This window comes from Actinia tenebrosa, unplaced genomic scaffold (genome assembly GCF_029948245.1).
Source record: "Actinia tenebrosa isolate PJP-AT-01 unplaced genomic scaffold, QUT_ActTen_1.0 PGA_scaffold4__44_contigs__length_22323623, whole genome shotgun sequence".
Classification (NCBI taxonomy): Eukaryota; Metazoa; Cnidaria; class Anthozoa; order Actiniaria; family Actiniidae; genus Actinia; species Actinia tenebrosa.
In genome coordinates, this window is record NW_028292581.1 from 20,409,885 (window position 1) to 20,437,560 (window position 27,676).

General features: G+C 36.3%; 2 protein-coding genes across 5 annotated transcripts; one reads left to right on the top strand and one right to left on the bottom strand.

The window, feature by feature from the left end:
- Positions 1 to 2,607, top strand: LOC116287400 (kelch-like protein 28). The gene has a single exon (XM_031694077.2). It carries the CDS (start codon positions 177 to 179, stop codon positions 1,959 to 1,961), a length of 1,785 nt encoding a protein of 594 aa, XP_031549937.1. The 5' UTR covers positions 1 to 176; the 3' UTR covers positions 1,962 to 2,607.
- LOC116287379 (partitioning defective 3 homolog) lies at positions 2,487 to 26,928 on the bottom strand. 4 transcript variants are annotated; one of them, XM_031694060.2, is made up of 17 exons: positions 26,684 to 26,928; positions 18,333 to 18,437; positions 13,448 to 14,250; positions 12,727 to 12,819; positions 12,121 to 12,187; positions 11,841 to 11,899; positions 11,053 to 11,300; positions 10,561 to 10,635; positions 10,127 to 10,266; positions 9,745 to 9,876; positions 9,250 to 9,450; positions 8,299 to 8,629; positions 6,807 to 7,679; positions 6,229 to 6,316; positions 5,679 to 5,752; positions 5,230 to 5,371; positions 2,487 to 4,637 (listed from the first exon to the last, which is right to left on the bottom strand). In XM_031694060.2, the coding sequence occupies exons 1-17, from the start codon at positions 26,735 to 26,737 to the stop codon at positions 4,361 to 4,363; spliced, it is 3,762 nt and encodes a 1,253-aa protein (XP_031549920.1). In that variant the 5' UTR covers positions 26,738 to 26,928; the 3' UTR covers positions 2,487 to 4,360. The 4 variants fall into 4 exon arrangements, with proteins under 4 accessions (XP_031549920.1, XP_031549913.1, XP_031549928.1 ...); XM_031694053.2 differs by lacking the exon at positions 26,684 to 26,928 and adding an exon at positions 19,337 to 19,586; XM_031694068.2 differs by lacking the exons at positions 18,333 to 18,437; positions 26,684 to 26,928 and adding an exon at positions 18,013 to 18,075.
- Positions 26,929 to 27,676: the final 748 nt, after the last annotated feature.

Genomic DNA, 27,676 nt, shown 5'->3' on the forward strand with positions numbered 1-27,676 from the left:
ATCCGTCATGACCAGGGACACACAGGATGACAGATGAGCAGTTAGTAATTACTGCCTGTCATCTTACAAAAAAACGTCGTCTTTTGCAATAAGTAGCTTGATTCAAGCTAAGTTGGTATTCAAAAAGCTACTGGACTTACTAAGACCTAGTAAGGTGATTATAGAAGAATTGTACGATGGCAGAACCCAAAGAAAAGGTGATGCATACGACGGATCATGATCTACAAAGCTACACCGAAAACTTAGCAAACAGTCTGAACAACTTTCGCAAGCAGCAGATTTTTTGTGATGTCGTTCTTGTAGTCGAAGGAAAGAAGTTCCAAGCTCATAAAAATGTCTTGGCATCGAGTAGCCCGTATTTCAATAAGGTATTCAATCAACCTGCCAAGAAAAAGAAGAAAGAAAAAGATCTCGTTCTCGTGGTTAATGATGTAAGTTTAAAAGTCATGGAGCACTTACTGGAGTATCTGTATACTGGCGTCGTTGACTTGAGTGTAAACAACGTGAGCGGTTTGATAATGGCAGCTAATATCTTACTTCTCCCAAGACTAAAATCCATGGGCTGCAAGTTTCTTTCCAACTCCTTGAATCTAGAAAACTGTATTAACATTTTTAGTTTCGCCGACCGCAATGACTGCGTAGAGTTGAAAAAAGTTGCTCAACTTTATATCAATAAGGATTTCAAAAGTGTATGTAAGACTGAAAGTTTCTTGAAGCTTAGTTTGAAACAGATCGAAGAAATTGTATCTAATGATGATATTGTTGTGGATCGTGAGGAAGAGGTTTACGAAGCCATCTTGGCTTGGGTCAAACACGAAGGGAAGTCAAGAAATTCTTATTTTTCATGTTTATTTCGTCATGTGCGGTTGGCATCCATGTCTAAATACTATCTACATACCAACATTGGAAGTGAAGAACTAGTGAAAACAAACCGTCAGTGTATCGAACTGTTGTTGGATGCTATGAAATATCTATCTCTAATGCAAGCAGGACATCAAGGAACTCCAACGATAGGCCCTCGTAAATGCTTGAAGAAGCAAGTAGACGCAGTAATAACCTGTGGAGGTTTGTACGAAGGAAATGAGAAAAGTTCCTGTCTGTGTTTTGTGCCGTCCGAGGAAGCCTGGTTCAGTTTGGCTCCGATAACCGCTGAGAAGTCTCGCAGACGCTGGGCTCATGGCATGGCTGAAGTTGAAGGTTTTGTTTACGTTGTTGGTGGTTTCTATGATGACAGTAAACAAGATGCAACGTCAAATGTCTGTCGTTATGACTTCAGGACCAACACGTGGGTTGAAGTGAGCGCGCTTCGCCAATGTACATCACTTCCTGCCGTAACCGTTCATGACGGGCAGTTATACGTCATCGGGGGCACTGATAATGATGCTCTAAGAGACACCCAACGATATAGTCCCGAGACCAACACTTGGGAGAGTCTTGCTCGTCTTAGTGTTGGCCGCTGTGCAGCCTGTGCAGCTGCGGATGACCACCATGTTTACGTCTTCGGTGGAATGCAGGAGAGCAGCGACTTCCTTGATACAGCAGAGAAGTACGAACCCAGTGCAAACACATGGATACCTATAGAGAGTATGAGTACTGTTCGGGCCTTTGCCTGTGTTGCTGCAGTCGGTGAAAAGATATACGTCATAGGCGGAAGTACAGATGTTCTTGGGAAAGACGCGTTGAGCAGTTGCGAGGTGTACGATACTCGAGCGCAAGAATGGAGGATGATAGCCAGTATGGGTATCCCTAGATTTGCTGCCACCACAACGGTGATCCATGAAAGGCTGTATGTGTTAGGCGGAGGGCAGGCAAGTGAGACGTTCTCGAGTGTAGAATCATATTCAGTTGTAAATGATGAATGGAAGAAAGATATTGATATGCCTCGAGCATCTGCTCATTTGCAATGTTGTGCTGTGCAGATACCGAAGGATCTGTTAAGGACAACACCACGACTGTACTGACTAACTTTCCCTCAAACCCTTTAAAACCTATGGGCTGATCAGTCAGGGCACAGGAACTCACAGATCGGAGATCGAACCCTGAAACAACCTCTGGTCTGATCTAAGTCAGGGCACAGCAACTCACAGTTCGAACCTGCATGAAACAACCTCTGGGCTGATCTAAGTCTGGGCACAGCAACTCACAGATCCATCCCTGAAACAACCTCTGTACTGATCTAAGTCAGGGCACGGCTAACTCACAGATCGAACCCTGAAACAACCTCTGGTCTGATCTAAGTCGAGGCACGGGCACGGGCACTCACAGATCAAATTTGAATTTTAGTGTGATAGATTTTTCGAATGGAGGGAAACCGGAGAAATTCTCCTCTCCCCCCCCCCCCCCCCCCCCTCAAATCACGGGAGAGACCTGACAAACTCTACTCACATGTATGTGAGGCCAAGTACAAGGAATCGAACCGAGACACGAGAGCCATCAAAAACCACCCTTGAATTCCCTTTAACCAAACGCAATCAAGTAACAAGTAATTACTTCATACAAATATAATAGATGTTTATTATAAGTTGGTCAGTGTCTACATGTGACATATGCAGTAATATCAAGCCTATTTTCTATTGTGATCCAGTACAAATAAAAAGCTGTTTGAAACTTTCCTCTCATTGATGGTTTACTAGAGACTAGTAACAACACCATAGCTTGCTTGTCAGCTTATTTCAAGACCTCGCATTGAGTTTCTTAAGAGTTTCACGTCTATCACTGTGCCTATGCAGCATTGCAGTAAAGATGTCTTTATGTTGCTATGGAAACAGCTAGTACATTCAGCCGCCTTAATATTTGTATTACTGATATAACCCCAGTAATCCAGGGACGTGTAATGAGATAACCTGTAAAACAGGTCAGTAGTATGTAAACCGGTAAAACAGGTTATGACTTTCAAAAATCAAGTATCGAGAGTATGACGTCACTAGGGACATTAAGATTTGCAAAATCTACGACGACGACGTCAACCGAAAGTGTAAATAATTTCTTTTTGGGTTCTGTTCATTGGAAATTTTATTCAAAACATTGTCAGTAAAGTCAACTCATCCACAGGGAATACAGACTTTGAAGGCGCGAAACCCCAAAGTGAAGTTGTTTACACTTCCGGTAGACGTCGCCCTCGCAGATTTTGCGAATCTTAAAGTCCCTACTTCTTGTGACGCGACGGCCTCCCAATATTAGCCTCGTATGACATACATCAATAAGTAAGTACCACTATCGATACCAATAGCTATGTACCCTAATAAAAACCAATCTATAGAATCTAAAACTTTTTGATATTATATTAGGAAAATAATTTTAATTTCTAGCCATAAGTAGACCGCTCCATCAGGCAGACCACAGCAGAACAGGAACTTTGTAAATGCTTATTTCTTTATCAATACATTTCTATGTTTTACATTTATATTCAATGTATAATCAGAGTACGGACTGGGTACTACCTACCACAGGTATCCCAACAAGTAATTACAGAATGTGATTATAAAATATTGGACGTAAGTGAGTCATAAATATAGGGCGGGAACATCGATCAAAAGATAACACAGGGAGCCCACATTTATTTTTAATCCAAACTGTTTTTAGTAAATCTCGAATTTAGGCTCCCTGTGGTATTACCTATTCATATGTATGTCTACGATTGGATTTTTAATCGATGTATTGAATACTACTAGAGTATTAAAAGCAATTCTAAATTAAGTGTTTTCCTATATTATTTGTAAATATACAATAGATATATAAATTGTGTAAATCCTTGCATTCTTGTCTATACTGTACAAGCTTGATAGCGCGTTCATATCCCTGTTATATACATTCATCTATACAGAGACATTAGTACACACCATCACGGGTTATTGTTCTATATACCACGACCACTATCATGGGTTATTACCCCATACACCACATCATATCACTGTTATCTATATTCATCTATACAGAGACATTAGTACACACCATCATGGGCTATTGTCCGATATACCACGACCACTATCATGGGTTATTACCCCATACACCACATCATATCACTGTTATTTATATTCATCTATAGAGAGACATTAGTACACACCATCATGGGCTATTGTCCTATATACCACGAATAAATCATGGGTTATTACCCCATACACCACTTCATATCCTTGTTATCTAAATTCATCTATACAGAGACATAACACACCATCATGGGTTATTGTCCTATATAACATGACCACCTTCATGGGTTATTACCCCATACACCACTTCATATCCCTGTTATCTCTATTCATCTTTACAGAGACATTAGTACACACAATCATGGGTTATTGTCTTATATACCACGACCAAGTGTTGTTACCCATACACCATGACACACTATATCATTGCACAATTAAACTTGAGTAGGTTCAGACATAATAACTCTACCTATCTTGTTACTGCTTGGTTGATTGGACAGTCGTTTCCCGTCATTCTGATCCTTGCCTGATTTTCTCCCTCTACTTGGCATACTGTTTGGTCTATTGTCGGACTCATCATAGTGACTTACGAGCTGACGGTATCGTTGTTCAGATGGGAAGTCAATCAATGCTTCTTGTGAATATATCGAGTGTTTTGGTGACCTTTCAATGTCTGATATATTATACTCCCCTCGTCGTGTTTTGCCGATTCTAAAGAAAAACGTGAGGCTTAGTTAAAACCACAGGCAGCCCAAAGTAGATTAAAGTGAAAGTTGAAAATAAAATGGGAAAAACTGAATAATTACTTTTTTAATTTGAAGTCAAGATAATGTTCTCCGCAATACGAAAGAGTACGAAAATTCGATAAAAAGAGGATCACGCGTGGCTAAGCGTCGTGCTTCTCCTAACACTTCCTCGTGTTCTGCCAGTCCCCGCGTGCTTTATAACTGCACACAGCACGCGCGCACGTTTTCTATTTCTTCGCTAGGACATTTTTTTTGCGCGCGCCTTAGTTTACCTATATAATTCCCCTATGGTATACTATGTCGTTGATATGCAAGTATTTATACATATTTTTGAGTGTATTATAATATAGGTAAACAAAGGCGCGCACGAAAAAAAAAAGTCCTAGTGCACAAAGTCGAGGCTAACCCTGATTAACAAAGAACTTAAAACTGGAGTATTGCCATTAAAATTACGTCAGCTGTGTCAAAAATGGGCGCGCTTTCTCCCCCCCCCCCCCCCCCCCCCCCCCCCCCTCCCCCTTTCTTAAAGAGCCATGCCATCCTCAGAAAACACTTACTTGAATTTCCGGTAGAAAGGTTTCTTGGCCAGTTTCTGTTGTACAGCATTGAAGTCTGCTTTGCTTGTCATGGTAATGGGTATTTCATCTTGTGCATCATCTGACTGACTCTGTCTAGCGACACCATTAGGCATGTCACGCCCTGAATAAGATGGAATATAAGATGAATACTATTTTAAATAATTGCGCGCGACGACACTGGAAGAGTGCGTTTTCTGGCAGACTCTCGAAGCCTTTATTATGAACCCCTTTGATTTATTGCATACCATTAGGCATGTCACGCCCCGAAGAAAATGGAATATTACGTTACTAAAAAAACTGCGTGACGTTAATGGAAGAGTGCGTTATCTGGCAGACTCACGATGCTCCTATGTTATGGCAAAAGGTGAGGTCCTTATCTCACGTACGGACCTCTCACTGGGTTACTAACATAAGATTTGTATTGTTACCTAAGCTTGATGTTGATGCTCCTTCGATTGCATTCCTAAAGCTGAGATTACTAGTACTGCCACTAGAGGTTCGTCTGAAAAACACCAATAAATACATTATTAGTTACACTAACGAACTATGACTGGGCAAATACAAGTCAGGTTAACTTTTATATTGAATTGCATGGAGTATATGGGTTTTGGCGAAAAGAGGAAAACCAGAGAAACCTTCGTATCGCTGAAGGGAAAGACACTAAAAAAATCTGCTCCCATTGTGATCCCGAGTTTAGAAATCGGACCTAAGACCCCAGAGGTGAAAGTGAGTGCGCTAATAATGCACCACCCTTAATTTCTTTTTAATCTAATCAAACCGTATATTTATATATATATATATATAAAAAAAAGAAAAGAAAAACGCGCAATCTCTCCTCTCAGTAAAGAAATATCGAGCAAACAAAAAACATTGCGTGCAGGGGTTAAAAATATGTCGTGCAACATAAATTCCAGCAACCCCCTTCCCCCAATGGTCCATCTCTAATGAGTATTTGGTCAAGTGGTGTATCAAACGTACGTTTTTCCGTTGACACCAGGTCTAAGAGAGCTGTCAGAGGTGGATATCAACATCGGACTACTGGATGACGTCTTTCTTGATACTTGTGCTAGAAATAAAGAACAAACCATAGTGAGCGATCTGAGCTAGTAGCATAGTGCAATTAGTTAAACAAAAAGAAGCTTTTTCCGTAGGAAAGCACGCAGGAAGTGACGTAAGCACGAAAGAAGTGTAAGGAGAAGCACGAGCCCTCTTCAGTATCCTGCCCCTCTTTACTGGGCTACCTGTGATAGACCAGTCGTGAAATGGGTTGATTTTTCGCTGCATACTTCGTGTCCAATGGAAAAGCCTAAGTTCAGATACATTAAGGTTGGTTTTCAATTGCGTCGGAGTGCAAGTCAGTAAGCAGTTCATGCATGAAATGGCCAGTGAAAACCGCTCGTCATAAGCGGAAGAACCAACTAAGGAAAAGGAAACGATACGATCCCGATACACTTGAGACTCCGATTAAAGACTATGTTTTCTTAAGGAATACATGTATGCATGTAAAGGTGTTAGCTAGCTATAACATGTCAATTAGTCTGAACATAGCGACTTACCATCAATAGCAGCAGCTTGCATATGTCCTTCTGACTTGGCTTTCCGTAAAGGAGAAGGAGTCCCTTCGCAATTCATATTCTCGTAACTACTCGACGGTCTTGTCTTGGTAGGTTTTTGTTTTTCCTCGGCTAACTTTTGCCTTTCTCGTTTTTGGTATATTTCAGTCTTTTTGGCGTCCATTGACGCGCGTGCTCTTTTCTCCGACATGGATTGTCTACCGAAACCTTCTCTATCAAAAGGATTATCATCAGGAAGTTCTGATCCAGCAAACACTACGTCTTTACTGTCATTAAACACCTCATTATCCATCGTTTCTGATTCAGAGCTACGCGTTCTCTCGTATCCTTTGGGGTAGGCGGATAATAACTTCTCTTTCTCGTTTGCTATAAGTAAAGGTGGTTGCGGTACTGCAGGAGGTATTGTCCCTTGATCTTGACTAGTGTTGGCATTCAATTTACTATATCTACCATTAGCCATCTGTTGATGGATTTGATAGTTTGCGATTACAGAACTATTATAAGAGTCTACCCGTGGGGGTGGTACTGGGGTAGGATTCGACACCTTGGATACATTTGACTGACTATCTGGACCGTCATTGACAGCAGATCTATCCTGAGTGCTTCCTAATGGAGGCGTTGGCATAGCAACAGTACTAGAGGGTCTGTTTGGGATGTTTCCTGACATGGATGTTCTAAGTGCTCCAGAGGATCGAGCGGGTTCTCGTGTTATGAGCGGGCTGCGGCGGTATGGTTGTTTGCTTTTGGTCACGGCAAAGCAGTAGGATTCGTTTCGTTGGACTATGTTTCTTGACTTTGCGACGGAGAAATTCAACGCGACTGGTTCCTCGCTGAATTCATCGTCTTCGTCATCATCTGCATTAAGGAGAAATAAGATTAATACTATTTAAAGTTGAAAATCTGAGCTTAAAATCAACTACGACATACTGGGAACAGACAACGGTGAGCAAGAAAAAAACAACAACAACAGCAGCACACAAATAGGATTTATCAGTGATTCCACTTCTTGCTTCGACTCCAAATGGAATTGCCCTATTTCACTATGACGTCACTGCTTGTTTGTGTGGGGGATAGAATCACCAAATCCATTAGAAAATTCAACTAAATTTGCTCCTAGCGAAACAGTTTCTTCTAAAGTGGCCTGGTTTTCAGATATAATAATTGTTAATTTGTAGTAAAAAATATTCTGAGCGTTTGCTGGCTGGTTCTACTTCTCTTCGTGGATTGATACAGGTTTTAGAACAATTTTCGGTGAATTTGCGTTGATTTGACCCCCTCCGACGACCATGATCCTTTGCGTTTAAACAATAGATTGTTTTGATGTGACGTCATAGTGAAATAGGGCAATTTAAAAGTTGATTAAGTTGATTATCTTATATGCAGCAGACAATGTTTGACCACCATTTGGAGCAGATATTGAGAACTAAAGACTTTATCAGTTGATTGAAAAACCAGCAGTAAACCACATCCTTACCATCTAAAGATCCTTGATCCAGACTAGTTCTCGGGACCTGAGGTACATTTTGATAGGATATATTCTGTTGTACAACAGGAACACTCTTTGTCACTACAGGAGATGGGGATCCTGCCTCAATAGGTCTCTCCTGTTCTGGCTGATGAAAGTCCACCATGTCTTTACCATCATCATCTTTATCCCGTGCAATAGTAACCTCAATGAATGCTTGTCCAAGTCGAGTAGACTGCATAGATGTTCTTAGTCTATCAATGGCTTCTGAATTGGGTACTCCGAGGAATGATACATTATTGACACTAAGCAGTTGATCATCTGCTTGAAGTCTGCCGTCCTAAAAAGATTTAGTAAGCTAGTTAATAAATGCGTTACTTAAAGCGAAGTAAGAATGGGTAATTTAACGAAGAGCTGCGACAAGAGAGTATGTGAGCAATGAAATAGCTTTCTGTTCTTATCGTAGACAACCCGAATATGAGATATGCATTTAGTACACCAAAGACGTGTAGTACGGCAGTATGTGGACACTAAAATGGATTCCGGTTCTGGGCACTCAAATGGCTTCCTACTCTTACAATACAATAAACGATCTATGATTCGGGAATTTAGTACAGAAACGAACTTGTACTACGCAGACTAGTGGGCACACAAATGGCTTCTCATTCTTATAACTGACAATCCAGGAATGTGATATTTAGAAGAAAGACTTACAGTACTGCAGTCTGTAGACACTCAAATGGTTTCCCAAATAACTTATTTAAAGGAAGCTTCATAATAAATAGAAGTGCTGAAAATCGGGCATTAAAATGGCATTCCATTGGACGTCCCTTTATTTAAAAGGAAATGCTAACACTTGCAGTAGGCAAACTTTGTACCCTGAATGGCTTTGGCTTCCCGTTTTCCCATCCATTTTCCCCATCCATTAATTTTGGGAATGAAGGTCAACTCTGTATTTACCTTTTGAGCGGCTCCTCCAGCAATAACAGACTTGACAAAAATCCCTTTATCTTGTGGAGAATCCCTTCCATCTTCCAATTCATCTACTTTTCCTTTCACACTAACACCAAGCCCTGCTGCTCCAGTATAGTTCAAGGGAATCTTGAATGTCAAGACCTGTTTTCCTTGCTCTCGAAGATTTCGAGTACTCTCTTCATTAACCTGGAATAAATAGTAGTCCAAGTAAGGAATCTGGTACGATAGCAAGACTCTCACAATATGAACATGCCGTGCCGTGAATGTGTGTCTGGACATTTTCATTGGACGAGCAGTGACCTGGCCTGCTGTGATCGCGTGACTGGATGCCGTAAGTGCCGTGCCGTGAAATAAAATCTTCTTTAATGCATATGTATTAGCAGAAACTGTTTGCAGCCAGTAGGATTCACCTGATAACAAACAAACATTGCTCAGACATGTTAGCTGGGCGTCCCCAGTATATATGTTATCTAAGCGTACCTGAATAGCTGGTTTGGTTGCTGACTGAATCAATTCTTCTCGTTGTATCAACAGTTTCACAAGTCCTCTCGTACTTCTGAGAATGTTGACCGCTTCTCCTTGACTCTTACCAGTCATCTTGGTTCCATTCACCTACAATGATATGATTGATTCTTGTATAACATTTACTATGATTGGTTCTTATATACACCTGCTCTGATTGGTTCTTATATGACACCTTCTCTGATTGGTTCTTATATGACGCCTACTCTGATTGGTTTTTATATAATGCCTACTCAGATTGGCTAAACTAACTACTAAACCAACATATACATTTTTAGTTTCTTTTTTATCTTTTCTGCGTTTTATTTATACGTCAAGAGTGTTGTGGGGGGTATATTACCTCGAGTATCTGGTCACCACTCTTTAATTGACCATCTTCTATTGCAGCTCCCTTGGCCAAGATACTCTTGACAAAGATAGGTGTATGACCTCCTGCTGGGTTGTCACGTGTAGTGATACTGAACCCTAGACCATCTGAACCTAAACAAACCCAAACACATATATCATGACCTCAGTTCGGTAGAGTATGTAACAAAGATAGGTGTATGACCTCCTGCTGGGTTGTCACGTGTAGTGATACTGAACCCTAGACCATCTGAACCTGAACAAACACATACATCATGACCTTAGTTTGCTATGTAACATATCAAGGGTCGATCGAATTGGAATTTATGAGTTGATTTTTGTAGAGGGAGACTATACACTGTATGAGACCATGTCCAGGAATCAAGCCAAGGCCATATTGGTGCCAGGAGGGGCTTTAAAAGGACTTACCCTTGTTTAGCTCTAGCAATATTTTCTTGTTGACTTTTTTGACATTTGAAGATAACTGGGGTCCATTCATTTGGGCTGAAGAATGAAAAATTGGAACAAAATTAATAAAAATCTATGGTAGCAAAGAATAGTCTTTCAGGACCTAGATCGCAGTAAACCCATCAGAGCTTACTGTAATTGCCAGTTATCAGAACTGGGACTTGTCCAGTTAAATCTTTGCCTTACCAGTTATTTTGACCAGTTTAATGTTTAGCCAGAAATGAGGTATGACTAAGTTTATTTGGACAGTGATTGTGGCTGGTGACAGATTGGCCATTATTTTCAGCCCTGCCCATTAGCTAAACCAAATAGAATCAATCTTGTTGCCAGCAAAAAGGTAAAGAAAGCAAGTATTACCCTTCACACTATCTCTGACTCAATCCCATTCATTACAGTCATGGTTGAGGGGGTTGGGGGCTGATAATGGTACAGTAAGGGGTAAATAAGTCTTACCCTTCCTATCATCTCTGAATCCTGGCGGTGGCTCAATCCCACTATTTGGTTCAGGACTAACTGAATACTGTGCTGGCAGAGTCTCTTGTTCTAGCACTTGTTCTGCAACTGTTACTTCCTGTACTGTATTCTTATCTTCTTCAGTATCGTCTTTGCTTATTCTCTCTTCATGTACAAAGGTAGATGAGCCTGATACAACAAGTTTTACTACTGGCACCTTGATTGACTCAGAAAATATTTCTTCTGCCCTGGAAAATAAATAAATAAAATATATGAAAATGATTCAATTTACCACTTCACAAATTGATTTTATCAAACACTGAGAAACAGCCTATGGGTTGATCAAAGTCATGACATGGCTTAATCACAGATGGAATATAACTTCTTTTGAATTTGTAAAATACCACTGTGTTCCTTGACTATACACATTCATTTGACAGGGTTACCCTCTATTTTGTGTAGAATACAGTGTATTCATGGGTTCCAGTCAAGATCTTCGGAATTCCAAAATGTTGTGTCCGTTGTTGAAGTTATGCATTCTTTACTCTATGGCATGTATTTGCGAATATATAGTTTGTCTTTAAAATAAGTTATAACCCCCCACCCCTGCGTATTGAAATTTTGAGTGTGATTAACAGGGAGACAAAGTGAAGAACCTGGGGAAAGCCTCTTAAATAAAGGGGTTTTCCCTTGATTTCCCATTACGCTTCTACTGAGTAACATACAGTATGACTATAGAATTCGATTGCATATGAGAAAGCAAACAGATATTGATATGACATTTTTACCTTTTATTGGACAGATTTTGTAAATTACTACCATTAATCTCAACAATTCTGTCAGCAATCTATTAAAAAAAATATATACAATTAAAAAAAAGGAATTTGGGTTTTTCAACAGCATGACTTTATAACTTTATAAATAGTATAAATTAGTACGAAATGTCATTTTAGTCCCAAAACATTTTTTGCACAGTTTTTCGTATTCACTTGTATTCAACACAGCAATGGGATCCTAACTAGTAACCAATAGTCTTTACCAGTGTAAAGATTGTGATTGTAGACATACCTGTAATTTGCCATCTCTTGCTGCACAACCATCTGGAGAAATGTTCCGAACGATTAACCCAAGTTCTCTACAAAATACATTGATTAGAATCAGTAAAAAAACCCACTTTAAATCAGATAAATTATGAGGGTTCACACAATGTATTCTTGTATGTATTTTAGGGATAATATTGACCTTTATAACATGGCAGCCATGTTGACTTGGGCAAGATATTTCGCCTGTACAGGGCTTGAAATAACGGCCAGTAAGTTGGTGGTCATAACGACCGGCCATATTAGTTTACCTTGGTCATACCTCATTTCTAGCTTAACGATACTGGTCAAAATGACCAGCAAGGCCAAGATTTGACCCGACCATTGCCAATACTCCTTTTTACAGTTCCATTCAATCACCATGAATAATAGTTCCTAGCCGAGGCTGAAGTTTCTGCGCATAGCAAAACTACAGTTTATTATGTGGAGAAATTCCAGCCTCGGCTAGGGAACTATTATTCGTGGTCACTGCAAATGAAACTGTAAAAAGGAGTATTCTAGGCAGACACTGTCTGGTGTTAAGCTGTTATTTTGAGCCCTCCCATGTGGACTTACATTGAAGTTCTTGACTCACCTTCCATCAGCTGTTTTATAGCCTGCTACAGTAAACCCAAGATCACCAGATGTTTGAGGATGGAGCTCAATAGCCAGGGATTCATCAGAATCTCTGTGGAATTACCAAGCAAATGATGCAATGATTAGCATTGTGACTTGCTGTTTTCCCAACCTTTACTGGCAGCCATTTTGGATCTTTCACGTAAGATCCCATATTACAGTGTAGCTTAGTCAAATTAATAAACAACAACAACAAGAAGATCAAAGGTAAATATGCAACCGAATACATGCAGTAGTGCAGGTATATCTTTTTAAACACAAGTTCACTCTCAATGGGCATATTGCAATCTCCAAGGACCAGAGATTATAGAGATTACAGTATGAATAACAAAGACATACTTCAAGGGTAGGTGGCAAAAAATTATTGATATATATTATAATATGTAAGTTAGATAACTCACTGGGTAATTCCGTCACCCTCTTTAAATACGTAGATTTTATCGTAACGTATCGTAATGTCCTTGGGAAGGAAGGGGTTTAAGAGTAAAACTGTTATTTTGACCACTCAGCCCTCCCAATTTTAAATGACTGTATGCTGTTTTTGGTTTGGTCTTTGTCAGTTTACCAATGAGTTTGTACCTATAGGAAGTAAGAAGCCCCACCTAACATGATCAAGGAAGGCAGTTCACTTTGAAGGTCCACAATACATTTACCTGTAGGTAACAATCATTTTCACTCACCCACTATAGAAAGAATTATTTGAGACACCATCTTGTTTATCAAGGCATTCATTAGAAAACATGTTGTTATCAAAAGTTATATCATCCGTAGGTGACATTGACGCTCCAGCAGGTTCTTCTCTTTCATCAGCCGAAACAAACCCCTGTGAATTTTCTCTTTCTTCGTACATCCTTTTCTCCTGAAATTCAGCCCATCGATCTAATGCAGGATGGTCGATAAACATACTTTGCCGAGCCGAGTTTCTACCCAGTGAGAATTGACCATCTTCTTCATCGTCATCCATTTGTTCAAAATCACTCGTTGATGTATTTCTTGTATTATTATTATTACTAACATTGAAATTGAATGGTTTATTTGGTGCAATAATAGGCGTACCAATAGCAACGAATGCAGTCTCACTCATTCTCATAACCCGTGGAGTAGAAATAGGTTCGCTAACTTCAGATTTGGATGAGTCAGAGCCAAAACAAGTTCTTGATGAAGTTACATATATCCCCGAATCACTATCAACTGTCGGAACAGAAGGCTCTTTTGTTCTTGAAATATTTGGTTTTGGTGCCACTGGAGGCGGCTGTGGTTTTTCTCTAATCTGTGCTGATGAAACGACAATTAATTTTGAGGTAATGTTTTGGTTTTCATCTTTTTCTGGTGATATACTTCTCATTTTGGAGTCATTATTTATACTTGAGATTTCTGCTTGGAATATATCTGGGCTTGCGGTGCCAATAGATGACGTACTCATTCCATCGCCACCATTATGATATGGACGATTTAAGGACTGTTCTTGAAATACTGCTATGACCTAATGATCCAAGGGAAGAAAATATGTGAGTTTAAGAATATAACATATAATTTGCTTGAGGTTTTTGAAGGTCATTTACTACCAGTGGGAATATTACACATCCGAACTTAAAGTCTAAGAAAACTACTACATTTAGGATGGAAAATGTTTTTCAATGTTTCAAAAAACTATCAAAGATATCCATCATCATCATCATCAGCATCATCATCAATATGTCATGAAAGTAAACCCATTCAGGTGTAGTTCTACTAGCTGTATAATCCTGGGGGGGTACTCCGCCAAAATTTGGGTAGGGGTGTTCCGCTGGGATTCTGAAAGGGGTACCCTGTTTATGACAAAAAACCCCAAATTTGTAGACCCTGTTCATGACAAAAGATATAATTAATTGCACTGAGTTCCCTTTCAATTATCATGTCATCTCGCGTATCCTTTTTTTACGACCATAATAACCAGTTTCGGTCAATACGAAAGTAGAATATGACAGGAAACTCAGGAAGAACTTGGAACTTGAGTGAAATTGCATACCCTGTTTATGACAAGAAGCTCGAAAAACCATACCCTGTTTATAGCGGATCATCCCCGTATAGTCCATATATGGGAGTACCCCCCCCCCCCCCCCCGGGTGTATAATATAGGAATTTTTAAACATACCAATGTTATAGTGTACACTGTATATTTATATTTTACATATGTAGTGTATATCTTATATAGCTTGTATGTGCAAGAGCTTGTTTATCCTTTAAGGTTTTTCCCTTGGACCCGCCACAATCCATCTAAATAATTATTTATAAATTTATATTCTCTGTAAGTTGTAAGTTTTTTTAGTGGAAAATAAAACCTGTTAAACCTGTTCTACAACCTGTATATAGGAATTTTAGCTAATATTTTGTAAACATAGATTGAAAATTTTACATGTACATCAAAGCACCTGCTGCTTGAGTACATCATTTTATTCATTATTCCTGATATTAATTATTATCATGTACTATACATTGAATCAAAATATGGCAACTGACTAGCTGGCTGTCTTACCGGCCATGGAAATGCTTTTTCCACAGGAACATCAGGCTAGTCAAATTTTGATTCGATGCATAATTGCAATGTAAAGAGATCAGGCCTATATTATATTGAGACTATTTATTATGCCTATAAATAAACAAGTTTGTTTTCCTTAATCTGCATTAATTTTATAACTTAACCCCAGGCAGTATTGCTGTGCACTGTAAAGGCTTCATATGATCACCTACATCCAGATCTCTTAACACAACACTTACACCATAACAAAAGATTTAAAGCATGCAGTCATTACGATCAAAATGTTTAACTAAATAAAAAAACTATTTAACTAGTTAAAAATAGCTATAACAGAATTCAAAAATTAAAAATGGGTGGCCTTAGAATTCAAAAATGACATAAAAGTTTACAAAGGGTGAAGCATCTGTTTTGCATTATCACTTGTAGTTAGTATATATATATATATATATATATATCTTGAAAAAAGCTGCGTTTTGTCAAGGAAATGTCTTAACTTCGATGTCAAGATAATGCATAAATTAAATTATGATATGCAAAACATATGGTTTAAAGATTAATTTTTTAATTCTTTTAATAATAGTACTTATAATTTATCTATTACCTTGTGTTTTGTCAAGTTATCTAACAATATTTTAAGACAGTATCTAGACAAACCAAAAATAATCATTGTCACATCGCATCATGATATGACTCTAAAGAACAGGTAGATTACATAAGCCTATAATGCATTGCACAGTGCAAACTTTAATATGATTAAGTACTTTATCATACTCTGTTTATTGTGCTAAACATGCTAAGTCGGAGCAGAGTTTCACTTCCAATTATTAGCATTATCCCAGACCTGAATATGTTAAAGATTGTTGTTATTATTAAAGGTAATTTAAAGGTAATAATAAAGGTAATATCAAAAATGTCAGTCTAGTTTCAAACAGTGGAATAATTACACCTGTTTTGATTAAAAGATAATTAATTCCTATTTATTATTTTTATATTTCAACATTCTTGCAATCTAAAGTGTTATACTTGCTGCTTGCAATTTAGCATCTTGCCTAATTCTATGATTTTCGCATTAATGTGGACTTACAGTCATAAGTCATACTTATTTGTCTTTTCCATCTTCAATATTGGATTGATTTGCCAACTACGCACTCTTATATTCATTTTTAGAAATACATTTAATTTTTTCCTAGCCAGTGTGTACCTACTGCTTGCAATTTTAGCATTTTACCTAATCCTATGATTTTTGCAAATGTGGACTTTTTTACAGCTGTATTTGTTTGTTATTTCAATCTTTAATATTTTATTGGTTTATCCACTACGCACTCTTATACTTGTTTTTGGAAATACGTGTATATATACTTTTTGTCTAGCCGGCCTTATCTGTTGACCTTGAATGCTAATTCAAGCGACAACACTGTAGTTCAACTAACCAACAAAGCCAGTAGTGGAAATGTATTCTCTTAAACAAGTATATGAGAGTGTGTGGTGGATAAACCAATCAAATATCGGATATCAAAAGAACAAACAAGTACGACTGCATGCAATTGTGGTTAAAACACAAATGATATCTAGAACATAACATAAATAATAATATTAAATAACAATAAAAATGCACATTTGCAATAATTCTTATTTTTTCAAATACCTAATGACCATGGGCATAACCTGATTAAAGTTCAAATAATCTAAAATAGTTTTTACTATTAACAAGTTTGTATTCAATAATTGTTCCAAAAATAAAGACAAGAGGTGATTGAATTGGTTTGTTAAGACTTTGATTCATTTTAAGACACCAAAATCAAAAACAACACTTAACTTACGATTCTATCATTTAAATCCCCGAATCGTCTACATTATAGCACTAGCATTGGATATTATAATTTGCAGTTTTGAAAATGATCAACAAAAAATACAATGTATTGTAGAATTGATTGAAAAGTAATAGGGTAATATCAATGTGCACAGGCCTACAAAAGCACATACAGACGAACTGCATTTAAAACTAAAGCAACTACACTCTTTGGAAATTATATACGGTATTCACTATAATAATATGGTGATCTAAAATACTTACTTCAATTTTGCTAATCAAAACTTTTACTGCCAGCATTTTTATGACCACAGTCTGGGTTTTAACTTGTTTCAACGTCAAAACAACAAATCTTTAAGGTATTATTCGATCAATTTAATCATACTGTACGATCAGTATAGGAAAGACACCTTTTGATAACATTTCAGAGGGTAAGTTAAACTAAAGTACCAGAAATATAAGAATTATAATCTGATATATTCTTTTAATAGGAGTATATATTTGAGGAATAATCTATAAAGTACCAGAAGAAACTAAACCAAACCAAAACGTAAATGAATATATTGGTTAAGAGTAGTTTGTTCATGCATCAGAGCTTTCAAGAACACAACAAATTTGGCTTGAAAACTCTTGGTAATATTGTGTATACTAGTAATATACAACTAAAATAAGCATTATATATTTGAAATTACTAGAGATTATAGGAATTATTATATATATAGCTGTGAAAAGTAAGAGATAAATAGATGTTTTTGTTTATATCAATCCTTCAAATGAGCAAAGGAATGCATCAAGCAGTAAGATCTATTGTTAGAGTAGTAATAGATTTAAAGATGGTCAGAAAGATATACATCAAGTGAAGAACGAGAAGGGCAGTATCGCAACATTGATCACAAAACATAATTTTTTAAACTTACGCAAATGATCATCTTAGGTTGGTTGACTACACATGAGATAGGTGGATGACGAGCATAGATATATGTAGTAATTAATATATGTATATGAATTGCTTGTCATATGTAAATGAGTCTATTGTGTCTTTTTAACGTCACTTCAATTACAGCACTTCAGAGGGTAACCGTCTAAGGCAATCAACCAACCGTCCTTGCGTGTAAATAAAACAAACTACAAAAAAAAAATTTTACCGGTGCTTCTAGCTACATCTTTTACATTACATACGCACTTAAGTATTTTTTACCAAAGGAATTTTTGATATCAGTTGTAATCTTGTATGTACCTTTTCCTTATCGTCCAATACATCAGCAACGACATCATCAGGATCTAGAATCCCTTGCTCTTCGCATGTCTCTAATACTTGTACTTCAACATAATCATCGGGGTGCTGGATTAAAAGGAAAAAAGAAAAGAAATCACTGGGTCATGATTCCATAACAATACCCCCTGCTACATAATAAAATCGAATTGATACAAGCATTATTTTGGAAGGGTTATTTGGGTCGAGTAGTGTTTGAAAGGTCTTCGGGATGGTTTGTGTTTATTTTGGAACTCAAACTTTTATATTAAAAAAATGTTGGGAAAAGATAAAACGTCATTCAAAATACAGCTTATCAAGCAAGGAAACTCGATACAAATAAATGGAATACTCGCATCAATCGGAGAAGTATTTTCTTAAAGATTATTCCAGTCCGATGGTTTTGAGTTTTTTCGAATACTTCGTGACAAATTCGAACGAGGAACGTTACATTGACTTTGAACTCGCGAAAAAAGTTCACTTTAAACCTTAAATGATACAGTTTCCCACATTAGATATTACTTTAGGCTAGAATAAATCCATATCTTTTGACAGACGGTTTTAATAGTGAATATTAAAGACAATAGCAGATAAAACAGAAACCAAACAAACGCTTCTCGTAGCGACGTTTGGTTGCCAACATGGTGAAGGTTGTTGGTTGTGGTTGACAAGTGAAAAACGATTTCACAGTAAAATTACTCTAAAACATCAAAATAAAGATTTCTTTATATCCTCGAAGTGTAAGGACATAAACTATGAATTGAAAAATTTTAAAAACAGCTGGGAAAATGGAGGAATTCATTATTTTAATGCAACTAACAAAAGCTGGATTCCAGAATTTTTATTAGTTCGACTGCGATCTGCCATATATAATATTCAAAATACTATCCCAATATCTCTCAGAAACCACAAAACTCAACACTTAGGTATATCAGTGGATTATTTTGCAGCTTTTGAGGCTCTAGGAGATCATTTGCTGTAAAACTAACCTTATTAGTAGCTTTTTTATATCGAGAAACTGCGCGTTGAGTCAAATCCCGGACAGACAGTTCGCCATTCCCACACGGAACTATTACACGAACTGAATCAAAAATCACTGTTATCTTCATCGTAAAGCCACAAAAATACTCCTCGTAGACTCTAATACAATTATGTGTCGGTTAAAAATCATTTCCAAGCTGTTCTAAATATCCATTTGTGGATTTTAGAGTCAGTTAATCTATGTGTGTATAATGAATAAATTATACAGTATATCGCTTGGGTGCACCACGTGATGCTACTCCACCAATCACAGTATGAGATTTTGGTGTTATAACATTAGTAATGATGGGCGTCACGATTTCCTTACAGGGGATATGTGGGTGGGTTAGTGGCACGTTTCCGCTCGTAACCCTACTTTACATATGAGGTCAGTCGTCAAGAATGGCTTAGAAGTGTTTGTGTCGCTTGGATACGTCACTTACATATATCATCGTGAAAATATTCTAGAGATTCCTGGAATAGGATTTTGTCCAGTTTATGACCAGTGAATGTTTTCATATGAAGACACTGGCGAAATATCTCAGGATTACTTTCTAGGTAGAATCACACTAAAGTGTGAATCACCGATAAATTATGTATGCCAAACTACTAAAATAGATTATGAATTAAGAATGTCAAAAAACGAACTCTAAAATTGTAGTCAAAGTTCAAACGTGACCGAAGGGAAAAATATCGTTAACTATGACGTCATAGACTAGACCCTGTGGCCTCAGTTTACCAATGACCATGCAGACTAACAATAATAATGATAATAACAATAATAATGATAATAACAATAATAATAATAATAATAATAATGATAATAATAATAATAATAATAATAATCTTTATTCTTCAAAAGATAAAACACATATCTTAAATTACAAGAAATCAAAGAGAAAAAAAACAAGATAAAAAACTCTTAAAAATTAAGCGATTTATAAAAGAGTTCAATATAACGATTGGTATTGACTCTTGGCTTGTTGCTTTTCTTATCTCTTAGATTATATTTAGTAGACTTCAAACGCTGCTTGATTGATAAAAGTGGATGAAATTCTATGTTAGATATCCTTTTGTAAACGTTACGATCTTGTTTTTCTAAAAGATTAAAGACATTAATGGACACTGATGTAAATTTCCTCTTATAGCAACGATCTAAAAAACACTCACAGGAGAAAGATCGGATACTGAAGCTCCATATACAGTTAACGCATAAGTTATGTTATTAGGTAGCACGATACTCTTAAAGTGTATATGACACGAAAACATTCCATCATTTAAAATGTATAGTTTGTTAGTAATAATAAATATATCGTAACAAAATTTGTTTCAAAAGCTTATTTCTTGAGATATTTGCGAAAGTTAACCCCAATTTGTGACGTCATTTTGTTGACACGTACTCTAGATTCCGTAGTAATGTACTAAATATAAATTGTAATTCATATAAATTAACAACAAAAGACATATTTTAGTCAGCTTCATTTGATAGCTTACGTAGTACTCTTCCAATGTTGGGAAATTGAAAAGTGTACTACTTGAAATTAAGATTCTATATTCAAACATATTTCATGTATTTGCAACTAAATCTGGAGACTTGTAAACAAAATGACGTCACAACTCGTGCTAAAATTTTTTGAATTTCTAGAGAAATACGTTTTTGGAACAAATTTAACCGTGATATTCTTATTAATGCCAATAAACTACACATTCTTAACATTAAAATTTTTTCGTGTCATATACACTTTAAAAAGATGATCTATTAATAATAATAATGAACTTAGTTTCCTTGATCAGGCATAAACAGTTTTGAACAGGCTTTCATGTCATGTCATGTCATCATAATATGTTAGTGTCTGTTAAGTGAAGTCTTTATTTCAAATGGAATTTGAAGAGGATAACACCTAAAAGTGAGACACTAACGAACTTGTGGCCCTAATATAAAATTACAATAAAATCTCTTGCACATGACACTGCTACTTCCTACTTCCACGTTCAAAATTCACGCGGAAGTTGCTGAAATTATTTTGTATGCCGTAAGTGGTCTTTAATGTTGCATTATTACGATTTCTTGCCCTTAGACAGGGGTGCAGCCGCCGCATGATTGACAATAATCGGCTATATTTAGTGACTTTATATTAGTTGGGTGTGTGTCTCCTTTGGACAGGGTACGGTTGTACGTAATGTTTAATAAACGAGCAGGAGTGTTTTATCGGGTATAAAACACGAGGCGCAGCCGAGTGGTTTTAGACCCGATAAAACACGATCTGCGAGATTATTGAACGGCTTAGAAAACTTATGATGTTTGTTCTCATTGTGTACCGATTTTTTTACGAAATGAACCAAGTTTGATAGAGAAAATCCAAGTTAAAGTTTATGCAAATGAAGACGAATCTTTATCAGATATAAAATCACCTTCATGGTCATGATTTCTATTGTGTTTCCTTCATGAATTATTAATGAGATTTCTAAATATATATATAAAGGGTGAATAGCATTAAATTTATCCATCCGTTAGCACTATCCACAATTTAGGGCCTAGATGAAATTACTCTTGTAATTCTAGTTACCGTGAGTAAAATGTAAAGTGTGTTAATAATAATAATAATAATAATAATAATGATGATGATGATGATGATAATAATAACAATAACAATAATAATAATAATAATAATAATAATAATAATAATAATAATAATAATAAGTAAATAAAATAAAAAGAAATAATTAAAAAAAAAACTGTTAAATATACTGACTTAAGATCTAGTCTTAAAAGAATATACCCTGGATATAAAGTAACGCAAGTCACCATAGTATTTTATTTTCTATCTGGGTACCACACGGATTTGATTAGTAAACTAGCTGATGTCGGCCTCACTGATGGACTAAAAATCGTAAGAAAGTATTAGAAATGGGTTATTTCACAGAACTGTGAGATTGTGAAACGTCTGTACAATTACTAAATTTGTTTAAAAAACTCATTAATAATTCATGAAGGAAACACAATAGAAATCATGACCATGAAGGAGGTTTTATATCTGATATAGATTCGTCTTCATTTGCATAAACTTTAACTTGGATTTTCTCTATCAAACTTGGTTCATTTCGTAAAGAATTCGGTACAGTATGAGAACATACATCAGGAGTTTTTTAAGCCGTTTAATAAACTCGCAGATCGTGTTTTATCGGGTCTAAAACCACTCGGCTACGCCTCGTGTTTTATACCCGATAAAACACTCCTGCTCGTTTATTAAACAGTACATACATCTTTGTAAAATCAGTCATGCAGATATTTGCTTAGACTATTCATGCCCGCAATATTCTGTATTCATGTAACAAAAATATCTGAAGTTGAAATAAACATATAATGATAATAACAATAATAATAATAATAATAATGATATTATTGTTATTGAATTAAATTAAAATATATATAAAAATTAAATTATTATTATTACTATTACTATTTTTTAATTATTAATATTATTATTATTATTATTATTATTATTATTATTATTATTATTGAACAAGCGACTTTTACGCCATTAGTATTCACTACAACTGGAGGTATGGCAGATGAGTGTAGAAGATACCACAGTAGGCTCGCCGAACTAATTGCCAACAAGAAAGGAGAAGATTATGCCACCACTGTATCCTGGATACGAGCAAAGGTTTCTTACTCCTTTTGAGATCAGCTCTTATATGCCTTAGGGGCTCAAGAACAACAAGAAGAGTATTTAGGAACATAAAGGACATAGACTTGGATGTTGAGACTGCAAATGCAGCAATTAACTAAATACTTAACATATATATATATATATATATATATATATATTTGTTTGAGAAGAAAAAGTCAAGACAACATTTTTCCCGACAAGCCTGTTTCGTGAATTGCTTCACTCTTCAGGGGATTTAATGATAAGAATATTCGTTACTATCATTTATATAGAAAAAGTATACATAATTAATTAGTGGATGTAGTTTAGCTGTTGCGTAATAATGCTTTGTTTCTGTGGCGGCATGAAGGTACAAGTTCGTTGCGCTTATTTAATGATGAGAGTTCCGGTCGATAAATTATTAGAAACTTTTCTTTAAGACAAAGGTTACATCTTTTGCTGGAGCTGTTGTAGGCGGAGCTTGAAGATAGGACGCGCCATAAAATGGAGTAGCTGATATTACCGTTCTTGAGAGTCCAGATGTATTTGCTGAGTTCAGTCGAGTTTTTATGTTGTTCGTGGCGGAATGAGGCGGTGTGGTTTCTGTATCGTGTTTTGAAGTCGTTTTCTGTGAGTCCTATGTATGTTGCGGTAGTGTTGTTGAAAACGACTTCAAAACACGATACAGAAACCACACCGCCTCATTCCGCCACGAACAACATAAAAACTCGACTGAACTCAGCAAATACATCTGGACTCTCAAGAACGGTAATATCAGCTACTCCATTTTATGGCGCGTCCTATCTTCAAGCTCCGCCTACAACAGCTCCAGCAAAAGATGTAACCTTTGTCTTAAAGAAAAGTTTCTAATAATTTATCGACCGGAACTCTCATCATTAAATAAGCGCAACGAACTTGTACCTTCATGCCGCCACAGAAACAAAGCATTATTACGCAACAGCTAAACTACATCCACTAATTAATTATGTATACTTTTTCTATATAAATGATAGTAACGAATATTCTTATCATTAAATCCCCTGAAGAGTGAAGCAATTCACGAAACAGGCTTGTCGGGAAAAATGTTGTCTTGACTTTTTCTTCTCAAACAAATATTCTGCTCTACTTCTATCGATGTATTGAGCACTGTTTTACGGAAAATTGATTCACAGATTTCTTATATATATATATATATATATATATATGTTTGCCATTATTACTATTTTTTTAACATATATTATTAGGATTAATTTTTACTAAATAGATTTTATGGTTATACATTAGTAGATATATTTTTATTATAGTATATTTTATTATAGTTTTTCTTTTTCTCTTTTTTTTATTTATTATTATCATAAATAGATATATTTTTTATTAAAAAAATTTATTATTATTATAATTATTTAGTTATTATTATTATCCACCCTTTGTACAATAGCAGGAAGCTAGCGCTGTCAGTTTACTACTCAATCTCAGCTGGAGAAGAAAGAAAACTAATATTTATATTTATTTATTTATTTTTATTTATTTAGTATCTTGTTTGCCCACTATGCACTAGGACTGGAGGGAAGGTGAGTGAGGAAGACATCCAATGTTTCTCCCTTCAACCCTCTAGTTGAGTTGGAACAAGAGATTAATGCAAATAGGACTCTGCTAGACAAATAGTGCAAAGTCGTGTCGTGTCGCTTCGTCGCTCGTTAGATAATTCCGCGATTGCGTGTCGTAACCATCGTGATCGTGACGAACGTACATGACTATATTATATTTTAACTCCAACTACACTAGTCTGTAATCAGTGCTGCGTTATTGATCTGATTGGATGGCTACTGCTATATTTAATTCAAAACTTGTTTGCATACATTTTGACCGATAATTAGGCGTTCCAGAGTTGCATTATTTGGCATTACGAGGGACGGTTTATCAGTCCGTTCACATTAAGGTTTCCAATAGCTTCTTACAATCAGCAATCCAAAAATACATCATACAAACAATTCCTGAATCTTCCCCCTCAACAGCCCCATGATGCAACTCGTTCTGCAACGAACGGCTAATAACGGCTAAAGCCCCGTTTACACTGGCGATTTTTGCGGCGATTTTTGCTGCGATTTTTTTGCGATTTTGTCCATAATAAACAATGGTAAAAGAATTTACTTGTAAAGTTTTTTTCAGGTTACCAAGATTTTCCTAGACGAATGTCTCTTTTGAACAGGGGCGTAGCGAGGACCTAGGAGCTGGGGGGGCACTGATCCAAAATAAGAAAAAATTTCAAATTCCCACGTGCAGATTCCCGGCTCTGACTGGGTTCGCAGTGCACAGGTAGCCCGTCCGGATAACTTCGTATAAATTCGCACTTTGCACTTTTGTAGGCTGTAATAATTTATTTTCCTCTTTCGTTTCGGTTTAATATGTTTTTGTTTTTTGTTTTTTGTTTTTGTTGTTATTCTTTTTTCAAAAAGAAATCGCTACGCTACTGCTTTTGAAGGATGAGACAAAAGATTTCATATTTCCGAAATTGCCACAAACTGAATCGCAGCAAAAATCGCCAGTGTAAACGGGGCTTAATATGTGCTGACAAAAAAACGACTCATCGCCTCACTGCTTAAAGAAAACCACCCTTAATAAGAATCAAACGTGTGAAACAAACAAATTATCTGTACGCTCTACTTTCTCCCTTTTGATTAATCTCTTAATTTTTGCTTTAATTTTCTTATTCTTCTTGATCTCTCAACTTGAATTGGGAACAACTAAAACCGGTGCTAACATTATGAAGTACCGCTTAGCATACTGCTTTGGTTTGCCAATGCAACCCGGCTTCAAAATAAACCGAGCTAGCTAAACATATATGCTACAATCTAGCTCCATTTGATTTATCAGATCAGTCATATTGTAAAAACAAACATTGTCGAAAGACAAAGGGTCACGTGAAAAATGCGTGACGATTTCTCTTCCGTTCATTTGGGATTCCTGTGTGTATTTTTTATTCTTTTACGATATCACTGAATTGTTCATTTACTTTTTGCTTTATAAAGTAATTATAAAAAAGGAGTGGATATTCGTAAAAAGATTGATGAATGAAATCGTAGTCGTAGTCGGTTCATTTCATTCGCAAGTATTATTAATTTTTTTTATTCTTTCTTTTTTTTATTATTATTTCTCGTTCTACGGCGTTAACTATACAGTTTTTTTTATCGTGATCATGCTTATGAAAATCTTAGACGAAATTTTTAGCAAAGGATTGTGTTCAATCGCAACGCTAGCTATCTAGCTTGCAATAGTTTTTTTACATGTAATGCGATTCAATTTGCACGGTAGTTTTTCCCCTCCGGCTGCACCGAAGGAGTCTACCTACAGAAAAAAATGCTTTCTCACTAGGCTATATAATGAAAATAGTTCTGGCGAATTTAGTCTTTCGCTGACTTTTACAGTAATATCTCAATGTTTTAATATGCGCTTTCATACAGGCAGACTGAGCCGTAAATCCAGCCGGCCATAAAAAAACGAAACTGATTCTGACAGTTACTGTACACAGTGCCATATCAAGAATAATATATATTTTGACTTCATGAAATTATACCTTGACTAGCTAGCCTATAATGCATATGATGAGGCTTTAAGGCTGCAGGAGAGAATATTAGACGAACAGCGCACGAGAAGGAATATTACCTTGACATTGACGTTCTTTAATTCTTTGCCTTGTGCCTGCTTCAAGCTTGTCATGTTTGAAGATATTTTACATCATAATAAACCTCGTCGTCGTCCTTTGCCGTTTCCTGTTGAATGGACGCCACAAGTAGCAGCTATTATGGCTAATAAAGAGCCTGTAGACTTCTGAATTTTTGACTTGAAAACTCAGAGATATGGATTTGATGTTTGAGGTCTGGAATAATCGCTATCCGTGACCGACCGAGTGAGTCAATGCATTGGGTCGAAGAGGTGAGCTATCGATCATGAAATCAATAGCTGTTCTGTGGGTGTGATTCGTCCATCCATACATACTGTGAATAGTATTCTTTGTGCATTCCAATCACCATACATCACTCCGTGTGAGCTTTGTTTTTATTTTTGGAAGCCTCGATTTTAGCTCCTCACTGCATTACTTTATTTACACTGTATCATAGAAGATAGAAGAAGTATGGAACAAGGCTATGTGCAACTATTAATGCCATCGATTTTGTAGAGACAAATGTCTTTGTCACGCGATGATAGGGTTCTAGGAATTTGCAAGCACAAATAAGTTATGTTCAACTATAGAGGAAATGTCTTGCCAGGATTAGCATTTGATTAGTGTTCGCAATATGACCACACGAAACAACTCACCAGATTGGACAATAGCGGAAGTTCCTTTCCTATTCTTTTCTTTCCTATTCTTTTCTTCCCTTTTCTTTTCTTTCCTTTTCTTCCCTTTTCTTAATTTTCTTTTCTTTTTCTTCAGTTTCTTTTCCTTTCTTTTCCTTTCTTTTCCTTTCTTTTCCTTTCTTTTCCTTTCTTTTCCTTTTCCTTTCTTTCGTTTTCTTCTCTTTCCTTTTCCGGGTTTTTTCTCCCTTCCTTCCTACCCTTTTAGATAGCCATTTATCGATAATTATATCCATAATTCATCATATTTAAACAATATGAAGTAAATCTTTTTTACTTTTTTCTTTCCTTATTCCTTTAGTT